Source organism: Xenopus tropicalis, chromosome 4 (assembly GCF_000004195.4).
Source record: "Xenopus tropicalis strain Nigerian chromosome 4, UCB_Xtro_10.0, whole genome shotgun sequence".
Taxonomy (NCBI): domain Eukaryota; kingdom Metazoa; phylum Chordata; class Amphibia; order Anura; family Pipidae; genus Xenopus; species Xenopus tropicalis.
The window spans coordinates 36,812,667-36,832,901 of record NC_030680.2 but is presented as its reverse complement, the minus strand read 5'-3'; the positions used below and the strand labels follow the sequence as shown (position 1 = coordinate 36,832,901).

The 20,235-nt window shown below is 42.2% G+C and overlaps 2 protein-coding genes across 3 annotated transcripts in view; one reads left to right on the top strand and one right to left on the bottom strand.

Annotated features, from left to right (window-relative positions):
- The window catches only part of LOC100487906 (putative nuclease HARBI1), a 12,511-nt gene extending 2,367 nt beyond the window's left edge, over window positions 1-10,144 (bottom strand). The window contains exons 1-2 of the mRNA XM_018093443.2: window positions 10,063-10,144; window positions 2,738-3,473 (exon numbers count right to left, since the gene is read on the bottom strand). Of these exons, the coding sequence (XP_017948932.2) occupies window positions 2,738-3,422 (685 nt within the window). The 5' untranslated portion in view covers window positions 3,423-3,473; window positions 10,063-10,144. The remainder of the gene's footprint in view (window positions 1-2,737; window positions 3,474-10,062) is intronic.
- tut1 (terminal uridylyl transferase 1, U6 snRNA-specific) lies at window positions 10,136-20,235 on the top strand. 2 transcript variants are annotated; one of them, XM_002941456.5, is made up of 10 exons: window positions 10,136-10,320; window positions 11,796-11,986; window positions 12,776-12,979; window positions 13,184-13,298; window positions 13,391-13,629; window positions 13,923-14,110; window positions 15,595-15,704; window positions 15,961-16,083; window positions 16,218-16,310; window positions 17,751-20,235. In XM_002941456.5, exons 1-10 carry the CDS (start codon window positions 10,212-10,214, stop codon window positions 18,908-18,910), a joined length of 2,532 nt encoding a protein of 843 aa, XP_002941502.3. In that variant the 5' UTR covers window positions 10,136-10,211; the 3' UTR covers window positions 18,911-20,235. The 2 variants fall into 2 exon arrangements, with proteins under 2 accessions (XP_002941502.3, XP_012809044.2); XM_012953590.3 differs by lacking the exon at window positions 10,136-10,320 and having other exon boundaries at window positions 11,897-11,986; window positions 12,765-12,979.

Genomic DNA, 20,235 nt, shown 5'->3' with positions numbered 1-20,235 from the left:
GAGGCGCTTGTGATCAGTGTAGAGGAAAATATTTTTTATGCAGAGCTGTGGAGTCAGAAGCAATTTTGGGTACTTGGAGTTGGTGGTACCACAAACTGAGGAGTCGGGCGTGTAAGGATTTATGTACAGACTGCAGATACCTGCTTTTATGTATATTTTTAGCTCAACCCCATAACTTTCTAATGTTTATTAGGAGAATCAACATAAAGTAAAATCTTCAGCACACCACTTACACACATGTTCTCAAAGGGTGCTGGACTTCCACAGCCGCTCCAAAGCCTTTTTTACATGTATCTTTGCAAAGGGGAAGAAGCACATCAGTGTGTCGGCAATGCCTTTATTTATTTGCAGAAATTAACAAACAGCACAAGCTTTCGTGGGTAACCCCTTCTTCAGGTGCAATACCTGAAGAAGGGGTTACCCCCAAAAGCTTGTGCTGTTTATTAGGAGAACCCTTTAGATCATATATGTCAAACACAAGGCCCGGGGGCCAAATCCGGCCCATCTGGCTGTTTTATGTGGCCCTTGGTGAGTGTGTCTGACCATCCAGCCTGATCAATTTCCATTTTCCTCACATAGTAACTAAGACTAAGGGGTATATTTATCATGCTGTGTAAAAAGTGGAGTGAAGCATTACCAGTAATGTTGCCCAAGGCATCCAATCAGTAATCAGATTTCAATGGCAGCAAAGCATCAATTGGCTGCTATGAGCAACATCACCGGTAATTTCTTACTCCACTTTTTACACATTGTGATAAATATACCCCTTAGTATCTTACTAAGTATATTAATAAAAAAATTGGCCCGAGACTTAGCCTGTGTTTTAGATTTCGGCCCCCTTATTTGATTGAGTTTGACACCCCTGCTTTAGATGGTATTAATATACTGTAGAAAAGGTTGCAGACAACAATGAATCCATCCCTCTCAGTATTCTTTTAACTTGCCCTCTAGATAAACACCTGAAACCAGGGCAACCATTAGTGGGGGGAGAGGGGGTTACAGATGTGCCAGGCTCCGTGAAATCTACTTCCATAAGGGTGCCCGATAGCATAGCGAAAGTTACATTAATTGCGTGTCACGTATAAAGTTATGCCAAAACATATGCAATTTATGTAACTTCCACAAAAACTGCCTAGAACACTACAACTCTTGCCTAGAAACTTAAGTCACTTGTATATGAAGCAAAATACAATGCAGAGAAGCTTTGCCGGGACAAACTCCACTGACATCCAATAAATGATCAACTTAAAGAAAATTCTACTTTATGTACTGCTTATTATAGAGTAACATACACTGTTTATATTGGGATACATTTACTAAATTATACGTCTCCTACATGAACATTCCAGCAGGGAAATGACTGGTTATCGGGCCCCACAGCACTTCATTGGGCCCCTACACTTATGCAAAAACTTTCATTACTTTCAAAGAAACATGCGTAACTTAGGTATAAACCACCGCTGACCCCCCCAATTAAAATACTGAGCACGTTAATTATTGTTACTGTCGTCATGAACTACTACTGACTAGTTTTTGGACCCCTAGCAATATTATTGGGTCCCCAAACTTACACAATTTATGTTTATATATGCCTCATGTGCGTCTGCCACACAGGCCTCTTTTCATTTGTAAATAATTTATATGCCAAGAACAGCTAAAGGGAAGGAGGTGAATAAGGCATTGTGCAACTGTAATCATGGGTATTTGAGATACCAAGGGTCACTGTTGCCTATTCATTTTCTGCAGAGATCTTACTAGTCTGGGGTTAATGTTGCAGCAGTCTGCATTATGCAGTGTTCATTAGGACCTGAAGGGGTTGTTCTCCTTTTAGTCAACTTTTAGTATGTTATAGATTGGCTAATTCTAGCCAACTTTTCAGTTGGTCTTCATTATGTATTTGTTATAGTTTTTGAACACTTTGCAGCTTTCAAATGGGGGTCACTGACCCCGGCAGCTAAAAACTATTGCTTGATAAAGTTACAGTTTTATTTTTATTGTTACTTTTTTTTAACTTGCTTTTTTTATTCAGGTCCTCTCCTTTTTATATACCAGCCTCTGATTCAAACTGCTCCCTAGTTGATAAGGTAATTTGGACGCTAGCAACCAGATAACCACTGAAACTCCAAACTGCAGAGGTGCCGAACAAAAATTAAATAACTAAAAAACCACAAATAAAAAATAAAGACCAACTGCAAACTGTCTCAGAATATCACTCTCTACATCATACTAAAAGTTAACTCCCCTTTAAAGGTGTGGCATTGTAAAGAAGGCATTGCTTATTGTATTTTTAGCACCACTCTTTTATTTAGGTCCCAGATTTCACATTTTCTTTAGGCCTTGTTATTTTTTTTGAGATAGCTCTTCCCAGCAGGTGCTTTCCTCAATGCCAGAGTGTAACATGCCACTGATAAAGACATGGTGCTTGCAGCCTTAGAACTTAGAACTCTCCTGTCAGCTAATTTCCCAATAAAAAGGTTTCTGCAACCAGAGACCTATGCCCCAAATCCCCTTCAGGAGCAAACTTGTGCCTTCACATCCAGCATGCTTCCTTTACACATTCTCCAGGGAAAGCCAGCATTGCCAGACAGTAGTGTGCTGCACTGAGCATGAACAGCAGTAGTCGTGTCACTACCTGAGTCTCACACCCATAGTCTGCTATCCTATTACCCTACCTCTTCTCACAGATGATAGATAGATATAGATAAATGCCTACTGGCTTATAGGTATGCCATCTTACCTATAAGCCATGCGTCGTCATCATCTTGCCCTCGGTTTTGGAACATATGTCCCAGACTTGACTGGACTAGTATGTCCTCTTCAGATACTGATCCAGGGTACTCAGCTACAATATGTGTTAGTGCCCCACGGGCATCACATACAGCCTGCATGTGCATTGAGTGGTATCGCCAGCGGTTACGATAGCGACTCTCATGATCAGAAGGTGGCTTCAGGGCCACATGAGTACATCCAACAGCTCCAACTGCCCCCGGGAAGCCATGAAGTCTGTGAAAGTCACGGGCAGCTGCCCTACGTTGTATGCGGCCTCTTGGAAAACGGATAAAGCGGTGTGCCCGTCGTACTATGGCTTCAGTGACCTGTGTCACACACCTGGACATACTAGCCTGACTGATGCCTGCAGCATCTCCAGCTGGTGTCTGAAAGGTCCCAGATGTGTAGAAGTCCAGGGCTGCAGTGACTTTAACATAGACAGGAAGAGCATGGGAGCGCCCAGTTGATGGCTGCAGGTCATGTTCCAAGAGATGGCACAAGTCACGGATAAGTGCAGGATGCAGGCGGTAACGCTGTATAATAACCTCTTCTGGTAGATTTAGAAACTCAGTACGGGCACGGAAAACTCGCTCCTGAGGGGGGCGCCGGCGGCGGCGAACATGAGCACGCTGAGCAAGGAGAAGAAGAGCCATCTGTCACTGCCACAGAAAGGGGTGCCAAATATGTGGAAAGGAAACATTGGCCTGCAAAGTAATAAAGAGATTATTTTATGATCTAAACCTAAAAGTGGTTTCTATTTATGGAATTAAAATTATACTGAATATTAATATAAACAGATTCTGCTGGAATGACTCAAAATATCATTACCACCTGATACACAAAACTCCCCAAATCTCTATGATCATCATCACAAATGATCTGTCGGCCAGCATATAAACACCTTATGGATTATAAAGAAGAATGCAACATATATGGACATTAAGGACTCATTTCACTTTATTAACACTTTCCTATTGTTGTTGGTAACCACAATGCATCGGTTTACCATACACCAGAGAAAGGATATGTCTGAAATATGGAGGGGGGTGTTATTCTTCCACTTAACAGATTGCTGTTAAGGCCACATCTAGAATATGCTGTGCAGTTTTGGGCTCCAGTGTTTAAACAGGAAATTATTGAGTTAGAGAGGGTCCAGAGAAGGGCAACTAAGCTGGTAAAGGGGATGGAAAGTCTCTATTATGGGGAAAGCTTCAAGAAGGGGTTGGATGGCTTTTTAGCAAGTGAGGGAATACAGGGTTATGGGAGATAGCGCTTAGTACAAGTGAGGGAATATAGGGTTATGGGAGATAGCTCTCAGTACAAGTGAGGGAATACAGGGTTATGGGAGATAGCTCTCAGTACAAGTGAGGGAATACAGGGTTATGGGAGATAGCTCTCAGTACAAGTGAGGGAATACAGGGTTATGGGAGATAGCGCTTAGTACAAGTGAGGGAATACAGGGTTATGGGAGATAGCGCTTAGTACAAGTGAGGGAATACAGGGTTATGGGAGATAGCGCTTAGTACAAGTGAGGGAATACAGGGTTATGGGAGATAGCTCTCAGTACAAGTGAGGGAATACAGGGGTATGGGGGATAGCTCTCAGTACAAGTGAGGGAATACAGGGTTATGGGAGATAGCGCTTAGTACAAGTGAGGGAATACAGGGTTATGGGAGATAGCGCTTAGTACAAGTGAGGGAATACAGGGTTATGGGAGATAGCTCTCAGTACAAGTGAGGGAATACAGGGTTATGGGGGATAGCTCTCAGTACAAGTGAGGGAATACAGGGTTATGGGAGATAGCGCTTAGTACAAGTGAGGGAATACAGGGTTATGGGAGATAGCGCTTAGTACAAGTGAGTGAATACAGGGTTATGGGAGATAGCGCTTAGTACAAGTGAGGGAATACAGGGGTATGGGAGATAGCTCTCAGTACAAGTGAGGGAATACAGGGGTATGGGGGATAGCTCTCAGTACAAGTGAGGGAATACAGGGTTATGGGAGATAGCGCTTAGTACAAGTGAGGGAATACAGGGTTATGGGAGATAGCGCTTAGTACAAGTGAGGGAATACAGGGGTATGGGAGATAGCTCTCAGTACAAGTGAGGGAATACAGGGTTATGTGAGATAGCTCTCAGTACAAGTGAGGGAATACAGGGTTATGGGAGATAGCTCTCAGTACAAGTGAGGGAATACAGGGTTATGTGAGATAGCTCTCAGTACAAGTGAGGGAATACAGGGTTATGGGAGATAGCTCTCAGTACAAGTGAGGGAATACAGGGGTAGGGGGGATATCTCTCAGTACAAGTGAGGGAATACAGGGGTAGGGGAGATAGCTCTCAGTACAAGTGAGGGAATACAGGGGTAGGGGGGATAGCTCTCAGTACAAGTGAGGGAATACAGGGGTAGGGGAGATAGCTCTCAGTACAAGTGAGGGAATACAGGGGTAGGGGAGATAGCTCTCAGTACAAGTGAGGGAATACAGGGGTAGGGGAGATAGCGCTTAGTACAAGTGAGGGAATACAGGGTTATGGGAGATAGCGCTAAGTACAAGTGAGGGAATACAGGGTTATGGGAGATAGCGCTTAGTACAAGTGAGGGAATACAGGGTTATGGGAGATAGCGCTTAGTACAAGTGAGGGAATACAGGGTTATGGGAGATAGCGCTTAGTACAAGTGAGTGAATACAGGGTTATGGGAGATAGCGCTTAGTACAAGTGAGGGAATACAGGGGTATGGGAGATAGCTCTCAGTACAAGTGAGGGAATACAGGGGTATGGGGGATAGCTCTCAGTACAAGTGAGGGAATACAGGGTTATGGGAGATAGCGCTTAGTACAAGTGAGGGAATACAGGGTTATGGGAGATAGCGCTTAGTACAAGTGAGGGAATACAGGGGTATGGGAGATAGCTCTCAGTACAAGTGAGGGAATACAGGGTTATGTGAGATAGCTCTCAGTACAAGTGAGGGAATACAGGGTTATGGGAGATAGCTCTCAGTACAAGTGAGGGAATACAGGGTTATGTGAGATAGCTCTCAGTACAAGTGAGGGAATACAGGGTTATGGGAGATAGCTCTCAGTACAAGTGAGGGAATACAGGGGTAGGGGGGATATCTCTCAGTACAAGTGAGGGAATACAGGGGTAGGGGAGATAGCTCTCAGTACAAGTGAGGGAATACAGGGGTAGGGGGGATAGCTCTCAGTACAAGTGAGGGAATACAGGGGTAGGGGAGATAGCTCTCAGTACAAGTGAGGGAATACAGGGGTAGGGGAGATAGCTCTCAGTACAAGTGAGGGAATACAGGGGTAGGGGAGATAGCGCTTAGTACAAGTGAGGGAATACAGGGTTATGGGAGATAGCGCTAAGTACAAGTGAGGGAATACAGGGTTATGGGAGATAGCGCTTAGTACAAGTGAGGGAATACAGGGTTATGGGAGATAGCGCTAAGTACAAGTGAGGGAATACAGGGTTATGGGAGATAGCGCTAAGTACAAGTGAGGGAATACAGGGTTATGGGAGATAGCGCTTAGTACAAGTGAGGGAATACAGGGTTATGGGAGATAGCTCTCAGTACAAGTGAGGGAATACAGGGTTATGGGAGATAGCGCTAAGTACAAGTGAGGGAATACAGGGTTATGGGAGATAGCGCTTAGTACAAGTGAGGGAATACAGGGTTATGGGAGATAGCGCTAAGTACAAGTGAGGGAATACAGGGTTATGGGAGATAGCGCTAAGTACAAGTGAGGGAATACAGGGTTATGGGAGATAGCGCTTAGTACAAGTGAGGGAATACAGGGTTATGGGAGATAGCTCTCAGTACAAGTGAGGGAATACAGGGTTATGGGAGATAGCGCTAAGTACAAGTGAGGGAATACAGGGTTATGGGAGATAGCGCTTAGTACAAGTGAGGGAATACAGGGTTATGGGAGATAGCGCTAAGTACAAGTGAGGGAATACAGGGTTATGGGAGATAGCGCTAAGTACAAGTGAGGGAATACAGGGGTAGGGGAGATAGCGCTTAGTACAAGTGAGGGAATACAGGGTTATGGGAGATAGCGCTTAGTACAAGTGAGGGAATACAGGGTTATGGGAGATAGCGCTTAGTACAAGTGAGGGAATACAGGGTTATGGGAGATAGCGCTTAGTACAAGTGAGGGAATACAGGGTTATGGGAGATAGCGCTTAGCACAAGTTGATCCAGGGACTGGTGATTATCCTTCTATTGGCATAATGGGCAAAGCACCCAAAATTACCCCATGTGCCATCCCGCAAGGATTTCTACAGATCTTCTTATGGTATCTAGAGTGGTTTGATAAGAATGCAGAGAGGGCTGGTTTTTGGAGCCTATGCAGCATCATAGTTTTCCGTAGATTAAAGTAGAAATTTCTGCTGATGTTGCTGCACCATCGAGTAGCAGAATGCAGATTCATGCATTTATTCTGAAGTATCAAATTATGTAAGAAGACATTATACCAGGGATTTTTGAACAAGATATCTGGACACAAAAATGTGACACCATGCTGTGTAGGATGGGTCTTCATGAGTCTAGAAATGAAAGTGAGGTTCATAATTATAATAATAATACTCTTAGCCATTTCATGTAAAGTCCCCTAAGTGAGTAAGAACAATTCCATTATACTAATGAGCTGCGTCCCTAAAAGCGATTATATATAATTATTTTACACAGCTGTTTATTCAAAGAGAAGTTTGGCTCATTCACAAACAGCAGGCAAATTTGCTCACGGGCAGTAACCCATAGGAACCAATCACTGACTGGCATTTCTCAGCAAACTGCAGGTTAAACACTGAAAGGAAAGTATGATTGGTTGCCAGTAAGTGCATTTGGATTGTTTTTGTACGGCTACACTTGGTAAGGTACTCCGTAATTTGGATCTCCATACCTTAAGCTAAAACACATTTAACCATTAAATAAAACCAATAGGATTGGTTTGCCACCAATATGGATTCCTGCAGCTTAGTTACCATCAAGTAGAAGCTACTGTTTTATTATCAAAGAAAAAGATAATCATTCATAAAAATGAGTATTATTTGCTTAAAATGAACTCTATGGAGATGGCCTTCTAAATCTTCTGGATAACAGGTTTCCATATATGTACTGTATTGTTTAGCATTAATTTTATTACTTTATATATTTCCAAACCAGCCGATAAATTTCACGTATTAATATTCATTAACAAATACAGCATACTGGTTGACAGTATATATGATGATGTATAATTTTTTACATTTTGTTACCTTGACCAATTTTTATTCTAGTCTTTTGTCTTATTTCTGATTATCAGAAAGGTTCACAGTAATTAGTCCTGCCAACTATTTAGCATACTTATTCCCCCCATTAATATTTTCGTAGATGTACTCAGCAGGGAGGATTATCCTCATCCTTTGCATTAAGTGTATCTGTGGGCCTGGGAAGCTTAAGTTTCTACATGTCAGTGTTGCTTTAAAAATCCCTCCATGTGTATGTACATATATATATATGTATCTCTATTGATCAATAAACATAGGGAGGCTTGAACCCAGTTAATTGTAAGACCTCTGCAAAAACTATAACTTTATACATAGAGCGCCCTATATGCGGGCACCTATTATCTGTCCCTTATACATACCCCCCAACTGTCCCGCTTTAAGCGGGACAGTCCCGCTTTCTATAGCGCGTCCCGCTGTCCCGGATAGTTCCCTGAATGTCCCGCATTTTCGTAATAGATTACGGAAATGCGGGACATTCATAGAAGGATCCGCGACAGCAGGATGAAAGGTCTTCAGCTGAGCGCTCCGACTCCTTGCGCTGCTTCTCTTCTTATGCTGCTCCTTCTCTGGCGGTCCCTGGCCCTTTTATAAGGTTGCGCCTGTGCGTAATGACGTCACATGACGCAAGGAGTCGGAGCGCGTATGGGGGGCTCTGTGTATTGGGGGGCACTGTGTATGGGGGGGCACTGTGTATGGGGGGGGGCACTGTGTATGGGGGGGCTCTGTGTATTGGGGGGCTCTGTGTATTGGGGGGCACTGTGTATGAGGGGCTCTGTGTATGAGGGGCTCTGTGTATGGGGGGGCACTGTGTATGGGGGCACTGTGTATGGGGGGGCTCTGTGTATTGGGGGGCACTGTGTATGGGGGGCTCTGTGTTTGGAGGGCTTTGTGTTTGGGGGGCACTGTGTATGGGGGGGCTCTGTGTATGGGGGGGCACTGTGTATGGGGGGGCACTGTGTATTGGGGGCACTGTGTTTGGGGTGCTCTGTGTATAGGGGCACTGTGTTTGGGGGGCACTGTGTTTGGGGGGCTCTGTGTATGGGGGCACTGTGTATGGGGGGTACTGTGTATGGGGGGTACTGTCTCCCCTGTGTGGGGGGGCAAAACTGGTAGATAGTTATATCTCACTTATATTTATTATAACATTTGTCCTCCCTGTGTGTAATTGTGTATATTGTAAGATTGTACAGCACTGCGTACCCTTGTGGCGCTTTATTTATAAAGTTATACATACATACATAACTGACTGCCTTCTCTCTATATTTGTATTTTATATGTAGGAGTTGCTATATTGTTTTCCCTAGGTAGTACAGTATGAGGGTATAGCACATTTGCATCTGATCCCACCATTTCAACTATATAAAAGGAGTATTTTAAGAACAAAATGGGGTGTGTTAATTGCGGCGTGATCACAAAAGTGGGCGTGGTCAAAAAAATTTGCCACGCTGCGCACGCCAAATCTTCTTGTCCCTCTTTTTGTTTTTCAAATGTTGGGAGGTGTGCCTTATATTATATTTAAGGGTTGGCAGTGTTATTTTCCTATCACACTATAAAGAACCAGACATTGCCATCAGCAATTGTGGTGCCCCCATACTACTCAGACCAAGCCCCATGGGGCCTTCTTATATATTTATCTTTCTTCCCTATTAATAGCATTGACATCAAGCATCACTCATTCATGGCCAGTTGGCAACCCCGCCAGTTACCTGGGCCCCACTCCATGATCAACCCATTATGACAATGCCCCGCCCATGATTCACCCAAACCCCGCCCCCACAGAATTGCGCCTCTGACTGGAGCAACCCCATGTTGGCAGCCCTAAATGTACGTGTCAGTATAGACAATTAGGCTCCTAAAAAACTGCAGCAGTAACATCGACTTGTAAATAGAATCTTGAGAAATGAAGCCCCAGATAGCTAGGTGCAAGGATATATAACATGTGCTAGAGTTGCATTAGTACATAGGTAGAACCCTCCCTTCCCCCAGGCCCTATGGCCCCACCACACGCTGCCCCCTCACCTACCACTTCCTTTGTCTCTTCCACTCATTAATATGTATTAGGAAGGCGCGTATGAATATTCAGTGGTGAAACTCCCGCCTACCCGCGCTGGAACGTTCCTTTCCATTTGTGACGTACTGGCTTTGCGCCGGAAGTGTCGGGTTAATGGTGAAATGGAGGCTGAGGAGAGTAGTTCTTCGGTGGTTCCGCTGCCGCAAGATGTTCAGTCCGTTGTGCGGGGAGGGTTCCGGTGCCTCCTGTGCGGGGTCAACATCCCAAACCGTGGGTTTTCCTGTTATTGCAGATAGTAGCTCGGATACGCCTTTCCCTCTCTCCCTAGCAAACTTTCCTATTGCCAACCTGTGGCGCCCTGGCTGGCTTATCCTCATCCCAGGCGCTGTAGTAGCTTAGCTGCTGCAAAAGTCGCTGCTTAAAGTCCACACTAGCGCTTTGTTTAGCATTCTGCTCCTTCCTACAGTGAAAGTAAGGTCTTTATACCCCTCCATGCAAACAAGTATAAACGTGTATCAAGCCCTAGGCACATGAACACAATGTGTTTGTGTACATAATATCGCAAAAGTTATACTATATTCTCTAAAATACTAGTTAGGAATGGGTGGGCTGATTTATCAGCGCTTAGAACAGTAAATAAGGAAGGGCAACATACTTACATGTGGCTGACTTTGCACCCAAGCTTTGCACAGCTACAGGCACACGCCTCACACAGATGCAGGCTACACACGGCTACTTTAAGCAAAATATAATGAAAGGCATTTAGGGCACACACTGGCATAGTCTTTGGGTGTATTGTCCCTATGTAGTAAACTCCCAGTGCATGTCGCCTACTTGCTAATGTTATTTGGCCACAGGCAGATGAGCAGGCCACATGGGTGCCCTTTATAGGTGTTAGACCTGGGGACCAGGGTGGCTCTGGTCCCCTACATTTCTGTCCTGGTTCTGAATGCTGAGCTGGGCATGCAACAGGGATATAAAACAAAAAACTTGCCCCTCTTGATCAGATATTTGTGGGCTAGACTATCACTCTGGACAGTTCGGGGCCAATAAGCAGGCAACTCAATCTGAAGTGGTAGAATTATGTTCCAATTATAACCAGAATAACATCTGTAAGATTTTAATCACCCACTTCACATGTGGCTTCTCTCTGACATGATAGAGTACAGCCTGCTTGGAAAGGGTTAGTTGCTTTAAATGAACTTTTAGTCTGATGTAGAGCGTCACATCCTGAGACAATTTGCAATTGGTCTTTATGTTTTTATTTGTGGTGTTTTTTGTGGTTATTTTGCTTTTTGTTCAGCAGCTCTCCAGTATGTAACGTCAACAGATATCTGATTGAGTCTAAATTACCTTAGCAGCCAGGCAGTGTTTTAAATGAGAGACTGGAATATGATTAGGAGAGGAACTGAACAGAATGATAATTAATAAAACTAATAATAATAAAATTGTAGCCCTCACAGAGCAACAGATTTTTGGCTGCCGGGACTCAGTGACCCAATTGTAAACTGAAAAGAGGCAGAAAACTCTATTAAAAAATAAAGACCAATTTAAAAGTTGTTCAGAATTAGTGATTAGTGCTGAACTAACCCTTTAAATTCCATAATCTGCTGCTACTGTTTGGTAAAGGTCACCCTAACAAATGGCATTCGTTCTTACTCTCCTTTTTCACTGCTGTTTGTGCTAAAAGTTGTGCTGTGCAAAGTTTTTCAGCAGCCTAAATAGCTGAGACTTCATTTCTCTAGGTCCAAGCTTAACAGATCACTTGAGTGGCCGGCGTCATGTGCGGCTATGTGAGGAGCGAGACAAACGCAATCAGCAGCAGGAGCGCAGTGTGTATGTCAGTAATTTCCCACGTGAGACATCTGAGGAGGAGCTGAGGGATGTCTTTCAGAAAATTTCTCCTGTCAGGAACATAGTGATGGATAAGGATCGGGTAGGAAATGACTTCCTAGTACCTAGTCTTATAATATATTACCTAGTATAACTTCTCATTTTGTTACACTATTTCATAGCTATGCCCTTCAGAGCTATTATTTTATTTGAAGAAACTTTTTAATTTATTCTTGAAACAATAGGGCTCATTTACAGTGCCCCACGCAGTGTGCAAAGGGAAAAAAGGGCACACTTTGCCCACTGCATGGGGCATTGTGAAATTGGAGCACAGAAACTGTGGCTTTCTTCACTAATAAACCACTGTCTGCATTATTCAGCGAAGTGTTAGTGAATGGTGGGTGGAGGCGCGTAGGCATCCCTCCTATCTGCCCATAGACATGCAAGGTACAGAGTGGCAGGAGGCAGTAAGGCCAAGAATGGGAATCACCTTCTGGCACTGCTGTTTGCATGGAGTACTGGACTTATGATCCGTTGCTCCATGCAAAGTGCAAAACACACCTGGGTGCAAGTGCTCTGTAGATGAGCACAAAGGGCCACTCATGCACCCTTTAGTGCTCTTGAAATTGTGCCCAGGGGTTTCCTAAAATGACCCCTTATGTAGCAGATGTTGGCCTTGCATAGTTCTTTACATGTCTGTTAATCAGGTGGCTTCTGTAACTTTGCTTGTAAATAAGACAGAGAGTGCACATCCATATAAATAAAATGTTGGGTGCCAATTCAATATAACTGACCTAGCAAACAGCTCCCGAGCAGTCACAATGAAATGCAATGCAAAATTTAAAATTCAAAATCTTGGTTGTGTTATATTTATCTCTTAGTTTCCCTGCAGGGCCTTTATGCAATTGTGGAGTTTGAGAGTAAGGATGGCATGTGTGCAGCCTTAGAAGAGCCTCAAATAAAGCTTAGTGGAAAACGTTTGCGGGTAAAACCACGAGAAAAGAAGGAGTTTCAAAGGAAAAAGGGAGGCTCACCCCGAACATTGCAACCTCCAGATCCTGAAGCTTTGAGCAAGGAACTGCTGAACTGTGCTGATGTAAGAACATGTTCCACTACAGGTATCTGGGTTAAAAATGGAAAAAAGAATGGGTATGGATCATTAGTTAGGCAATATTTAAAAGTAGAGCAGGGACATTCCTTTACTTTTCATTAAAAGGGGTCTTTTTTTCATGTAATATCTTTTAGGCTTATGAACCATGGGGTAAAAATCTTGCAGTAAGGTTTCTAACTCCTTTTCCAGGTAGAGCAGCAAATAAAAAAACTGGTTTCTCTGTGTTCTCCATCTCATCATGAGAGTCACCTGCGAGAGTTACTGCTCTCACTGCTACAGGAAACGTTTACAGAGTTCTTCCCAGGTAAGTGTCATAGAAATTCTTTCTGGGAGTGTGTTATGTTACCATTATTGCTTGCCTGTGTTTTTCACTTCTTTTTCACTGTACTATAACAGGATGCCAACTTCTTCCCTTTGGTTCTTCTGTAAATGGCTTTGAGATTAGTGGCTGTGACTTGGATTTATATTTGGATCTTGGAGATGATGAGGCAGAGAATGTGGAGGGAAAGGCAGAGAAAGAGATACAAAATCGAGAGGAGAGCTCCACTGACATGGAAGTAAGTATAGAAGACCCCGAAACAGAGAGGAAAGAAGAGGAAATGGAAATCGGAAACAGCAAGAACGATGAAGACGAGGTAAGAATCTTTATCTTTACTTGTGAGCCTATAAAATGTGATTTTCCCCACAAACACAGGTGAAATATTTAGTAGACATTTATTTATAATTATTTATAATAGATGTAGGTTTCACAAGTAAAAAAAAGGCCTTGAGTTTAGGAACTAATGTTAGGTACTTGTAATCTGTATTTTGCAGGAGAAAAATTTGTAATTTCCTGCTTTTTTTCATCTGTTGCACAGTGTGGCTGCAGGGACAGGATTCTGTTGTCTATACATATTTAGATCTATACTTCATATTCACTTTTTTACAGGATGTCACTCCAGGTCTTTCTCTGAAAGGTCTTTCCAGTGAGGAGATTCTAGAAGTGGTAGGAAAAGTCTTACGTCACTGTGTGCCTGGTGTACATGGAGTCCAGAGTGTCCCCACTGCCCGTCGCCCTGTTATACACTTCCAGCACAAGACATCTGGACTAAGAGGAGATGTCACCCTAAACAACAGGTGACACCCTTTTCTCTTATTCAAGATGTGGAGTATTTACTTTTTTTGTCTTCGTTCCATCTTTTCTCAAGACCACAGTATTACAAAATTAGCTTATTATGATGATTATCAATTATTTAGGCGTGGATTGCCCTAGCGTGGTCTGGGAAATCCCCGACAGAGAGAGCAGCAGAGAGCTTAGGGGCCAACACACACTACACTGTATAAATTGTAGATACTGTACAATTGTAGAAAATAATAACCAGCCCTGTAGCATCAGCTTATATGACAGGCAAACTTCATTTTTGCTTGATAATTTGTGATGACCCCTAAGCTTAGCTTCCAACAGCTGCCCAGAATACACTGAGCATGTAGTGTCATTGATACTCCTAACAAAATCCAAGTTGGTGAGCTCCTGTGAACGACCTTGAAGGTCTGGATTATTGCTGCTAAAGAGTTACTGAACCTGCATAGACAAAATTGTAATTCCTTTGTCCCAAGAAGAATGTGATCAGGGGATAAACTCTGTACTGAATACGTAACTGCATACATGCGGTCAGGGCCTCTTCAACTTTACTTTTCAAAGATGGTTTGGAACCCCCCTTCCTTTAGACTTATTTTCAGAAAGGATTAACTAGCTGAAGGCCCCTTGTTTTGGGGCAAATACAATGTTTAGAATACCCAGAAACTGGATAGAAAAGCTATGCTGTCGGAGTAGGCCCAGGATTGGCATCTTCCTCAATATGTGCATTTATCCTTTCCATGCAAAGCTATAAAGCCACACAGGGATCAAAATTCTGATTGTTCCTTTAAAAATAAATCTGAAGGTATTTATCGCAATCCCCTGTGACATTTTATTGATAATAAAAAAATCTATAGTTCCTTCAACCCATTTTTGTTCTTTACCCCCAGGAGGAAACAAATACAAATTGCATATTTTTCATATACTGTGGTTTTTGTGGAAAACTTCTAGCACATAAGCACAAATTCTGGGCAAGTTTTTGTTTGTTTTATACTTATTAACTGAGGCAATCCACTCAGCAGCTTGTTGGGTTCCCTATAGCAGATGCCAGCTGATCAATAGATATCTGAAGAAACATGCAGAGCAGAAACTGACTGCTTTCAGTTGCAGTTACATTGAAAACTTTAAAACCTGTCAAAATTTAAATTGAAAAGGTGCAACATTTTATTTTTGGGTTTATATATCCTTTCATGAGATTGCAGGTAGATGGCTAATGGCTTAATCAAATAAAGTCTCATTTGGAAACTATATTATATGGCCCTAGGTTATAGGCAGGGCAGACTGTGGGAGTGGCAGATGTGATCACTAGTGTAGTGTATCTCTAAGAATAGTCTCCCAAACTGGGATCTTTGGTACCACACTTTTTTCCACTTCCTTTTTTGCATCTCCAATGCAATGTTTATTGGGCTTCTGCATTTATGAAGTGTGTATGTTGATGGGCCAGACTTCACATAATTTAACTAAGCTTTTTCTGCCACCATAGGCTTGCTCTTCGTAATTCATCCTTCTTGCGCCTCTGCTCTGATTTGGACGCTCGTGTACCGCAGCTTGTGTACACAGTGAGATATTGGGCTAGAGTTAACCAGCTTGCAGGTAAGAGCAAAGAGAATTCATTTTCTACAGCTAGGAATGAGGAAACAGTAGGAGTATGGAGCTGGCATGGAATAGCGAGTACTCCTGGCACAGCAAGAAACAGCATAGCGAATATAGATTTGTAGCAGATACATGCAGATAGGACAATTAATAGATCAACTTGTATGTGTGTCTAGTGGGTAAAATATGGAATTGAATAGTATTTTACCTCCAGCAGATCTGATGCTAATTTATTAAAATTGCATCCACGCTTTAGGTAATCCATTTGGGGGCGGACCATTGCTGAATAATTATGCTTTGACACTCCTAGTATTCTTTTTCCTGCAAACAAGAAATCCTCCTGTCCTTCCCACATTAGTTCATCTAAGAGAAGAAACTGGTGAGTAAAGCAGCACTCTGGCAGAGACATCCTGCAAGTGAAATTACAGCTCGGCAAGATATAGAATTAGCTGTAATTATAATCACAATTAATGGAGACATGTTTTTACTTGTTTGTTTTCTGTGTTCTCTTAGCTAATGAGGTCCCTCAAGTGATTGATGGCTGGGACTGCAGCTTTCCGTCAGATCCAGCACAAGTTAAAGAAAGTGGCAATCAGCAGAGTTTGAGTGAGTAGAAAATTATTAGTGCATATATGTGGGACTCTTTGTAATCTCAAACTCACCTTCTATATCCCTATATTGCGTCATTCAAACATCAGTGTATTAACTGGGACACAAAGTAATTGGCTATATTCTGTTGCAGCCATTGGCCTAAACTGAATATGGTAATGCAACTAATATATTTTATATATATATATATATATATATATATATATATATGTATGTATATGTATATATATATATCACTTTTTATGTTTAAATATGTTTTGAACAGACCATCTTAAATTCCAGATTCCCATTTTTATATATTTATGATAATATATACTTAATGTGGAACAAACCCTAAAAATATGAATTTCTCTAAGAGTAGTGCTCTGAGTACTTTTCCAATTTGCATTAATTTCCTATTGAAAGTGGTTTCTAATATAATAGCAGTTTTAAACAATTTTATACAGCTAGGCCGGCTTTTGGCTCAGCAGCTTTTTAAAGGCTCAGAGTGTCAGCAACCCTAATATCTTTGCACTTTCTGTGTACTTAAAGGAACAGTAACACTAAAAAATAAAAATGTTTTAAAATAATTAAAATATAATGTACTGTTGCCCTGCACTGGTAAAAGTTGTGTGTTTTCTTCATAAACACTACTACAGTTTATATAAATACCCTGCTGTGTAGCCATGGGGGCAGCCATTTAAATTGAAAAAAGGAGAAAAGGCACAGGTTACATAAGAAGATAACAGATAAACTGTGTAGAATACAATAGGAATCTACTTATCTGTTATCTGCTTAGTAACCTGTGCCTTTTCTCCTTTTTTCAATTTAAATGGCTGCCCCCTATGGCTACACAGCAGGGTATTTATATAAACTGTAGTAGTGTTTATGAAGAAAACACACAACTTTTAACAGTGCAGAGCAATAGTATATATTAATTATTTTTATACACTTTCATTTTTTGGTGTTACTGTTCCTTTAAGTTAACCCTTTGTTGACTCAGTTGAGCCAAGTTAATTAGAATAGTCAAATCTGGAGCATGGAATGAACTGGAAAAATAAAATGAATTGAAAAGAGCAGTGTTGAGAAACAAGTTGAAGGCATGTAATGTATGTGTCACTTTATTTGGTGCTATTGTATTTACATAGTCTACATGTGCTAGATTCTTGAGACCAGATGTCTAGAAAATGCAGATAAACACAGCATCCATTCTCAGAAGTGGTTTTAGTGTGAGAATCAGACCAAAATACAGAGCACAAGACTTTTCGTGTAAAGTCGGGTGGTAGGAGGTAATGCTGTAATGGGACTGTAAAAGGCTCATTTTACAATTATGTTGTATTCATGATTTAGTGCAGGTAGAAATGATCATGCCATGATCTGTTACAATATGTGTGATTTATGATATGCAGAATCCTGTATAATGCAATCATTTATCTCATCCCTTTTATTCATCCTTAGGTTCTCTTCTCTCCGAGTTCTTCTCTTTCTACGCTTCTTTGGACCTGCATCTGCTCATCCTCTGTCCATGCAATGGTTTGACCATTCCACTTCCATTCTCCTCTCCACCACCTGCCTGGTCAGAAGGTTTCCGTTTGGGACCACTCAATATCCAAGATCCATTTGAACTGAGTCACAATGTCTGTGGCAATGTCAGCTCTCGTGCAGCTCGCCGCTTCATCTCTCACTGTGCAGCTGCTGCCAGGATCTGCCGTACCCCCAATTACAACTTGCATTCTACCTCCCATCCATGGGGGATCACTCCAATTCTCTTACCTCCACCCACTGAGAGAGAGTGTGTTGGGAGAGGAGGAACTGAAATCTCAATACCTCTGGGAGGTGTTTCACCTGAAAAAACATATGCAGCTGTGAGTAAGGTCTTTGTGGATGTACTGTTGTGTACACTGGAAGAAGGCAGAGAAGACAGCTGTCAAGAAGGGAAAGCTTTGGAATTAAGCACAAAACACGCAAAGGCTCAGTGTAAAGTAGAGAAGAATGAAGTAGGGGGGGAATTAGGGGAACAAGAGGTGCCATGCAAAGCTGAGCAAAATAATACTAAAGAAGCTTCCAAGCAAAAAAGCATCTTTAAAACCGAGGAGGGGATGACTGAATCAGCCAGGAGAAAACGAGAAATGACAGAGCCATGCATGAGTGATATGACCAATGGTAAAAAGAGAAGACTAGAATTTACTAGAGGCATTTGGGATCATCACCTAGCTACATCTGCCATGGAAGAAGAAATGTGTGGGGAAGCACATAAAGATTCCAAAACAAAGATAGACTACTCTAACAATGGCACTGCACAATGGGAGTTGCTAGTGTGGCACCGAGTGTGGGAAGGCAGGCGCAAGGAAAGGAGGCGCAAGCAGAAAGGGGAAGCCGATGGTGTAGAGCTGGAGATTGCTGTGTCTCAAGCACTGGCTCTGGAAAAAGAGGACAAATGTGATGGGCCGCTGATGAAATTAATACTTACAGCTCAACTGACTGTTAAAGAATCTTTGCAGCTTTATCTGACACCAAAATTTGACCCCCAGGGCCTTAGCTCCACATTCTTTCACTTCTTAGAGGGTTATCTACCTCGCATGGTGGCACAAATTCAAGGTTGTGGGGACCCAGTGTAAGGATATTCAATAATGAGAAAAAAAAAAAAACAGTTTTAAGGGGAAACTTGTATTGGGCATTAGCTTATAATAAGCTGTGGGTAATGGTAAATATCCATTTACATCTTAGTATTTTTATTTGTTTAATCTGTCCTTCAGTTGTACCTGCTTAACACTGACCCTTGACAAGTCAATACACATAGAGGTTATGTACATACTAGCGTGCCAAGAGCTACGGTGGCATATATTATAGGCTAGCTACTATTTCATCTACAGGCAAATTAGTTGCATGATAGATGCAAACATGGAAGTGGCTTCTACAGATGTGTAACATAGGGCATACCACCTACAGTGAAACTATCTGCCACATGGCTTTTATAATTGGCCAGATCTCGATCGGCCAGGTTAGAAAATCCAGTCGGATCGGGGACCGCATCGGCTCGTTGATGCGGTCCCCGAACCGACTGCCCCATAAGCTCAAATGTAATCCGATCGTTTGGCCCCAGGGCCAAACAATCTGATCATTTTTTTTTTTTTTAAGTCCCTTGCTACCCAATATCACCCACCCGTAGGTGGGGATATCGGGTAAAGATCCGCTCGCTTGGCGACATCGCCAAGCGAGCAGATCTTAGTGTATGGGTACCTTAAGGATGGAAGAAGAAAGTGCAAAGGTAAGGTGCATTGTGCAGTGTTTATATTTCCTTTTTCCTGCAGTGCTCAGCTAGTTAGTCAGCTCTGCAGCCAACCTCTGCAGAAAGTACCTCTTCTGTCTTTGACCATTACATAGGAATAAATTATCTAGGTATAGGATCTGCAAGGTAAGGGCTAAGAGGTATAGACAAAACTTTAGCAGTAACTATTATAGAAATGTTAATTTAATAATTTTAATTAGCTCTGTTCAATTACCCTTTACACATTCTGGAATGGGATTAGCATCACATTTTTCCACCAGGAGAAAACTAAAAGGAAGAGAGTTTGTATATTCCCATGCTTATATCCATAGCTTATTTGTTACAAACACCTGAGTGCACAATGGTTTACTCATGGGGGTTATTTATAAATACTGGGCAAATTTGCACCCAAGCAGTAACCCACTGGAAACCAATCAGATGTTTGCTTTAATTGTTCTACTTACCACTGCCTGGAAAAAAGCTAATTACTAATTGGTTGCTATGGGCTACTGCCCAGGTGCAAATTTGCGCAGTGTTTATAAATGAGCCCAACTCAGTGACTGTAAAAGAATGCACTTTGAGCTGACAAGCATCCTCAGCTTGCTAACAGAATCCGTGGGATGTTAAGAAGCCTGTACATTTGTCTCTATGTAAATAAAGCTTTATATGAAGCAC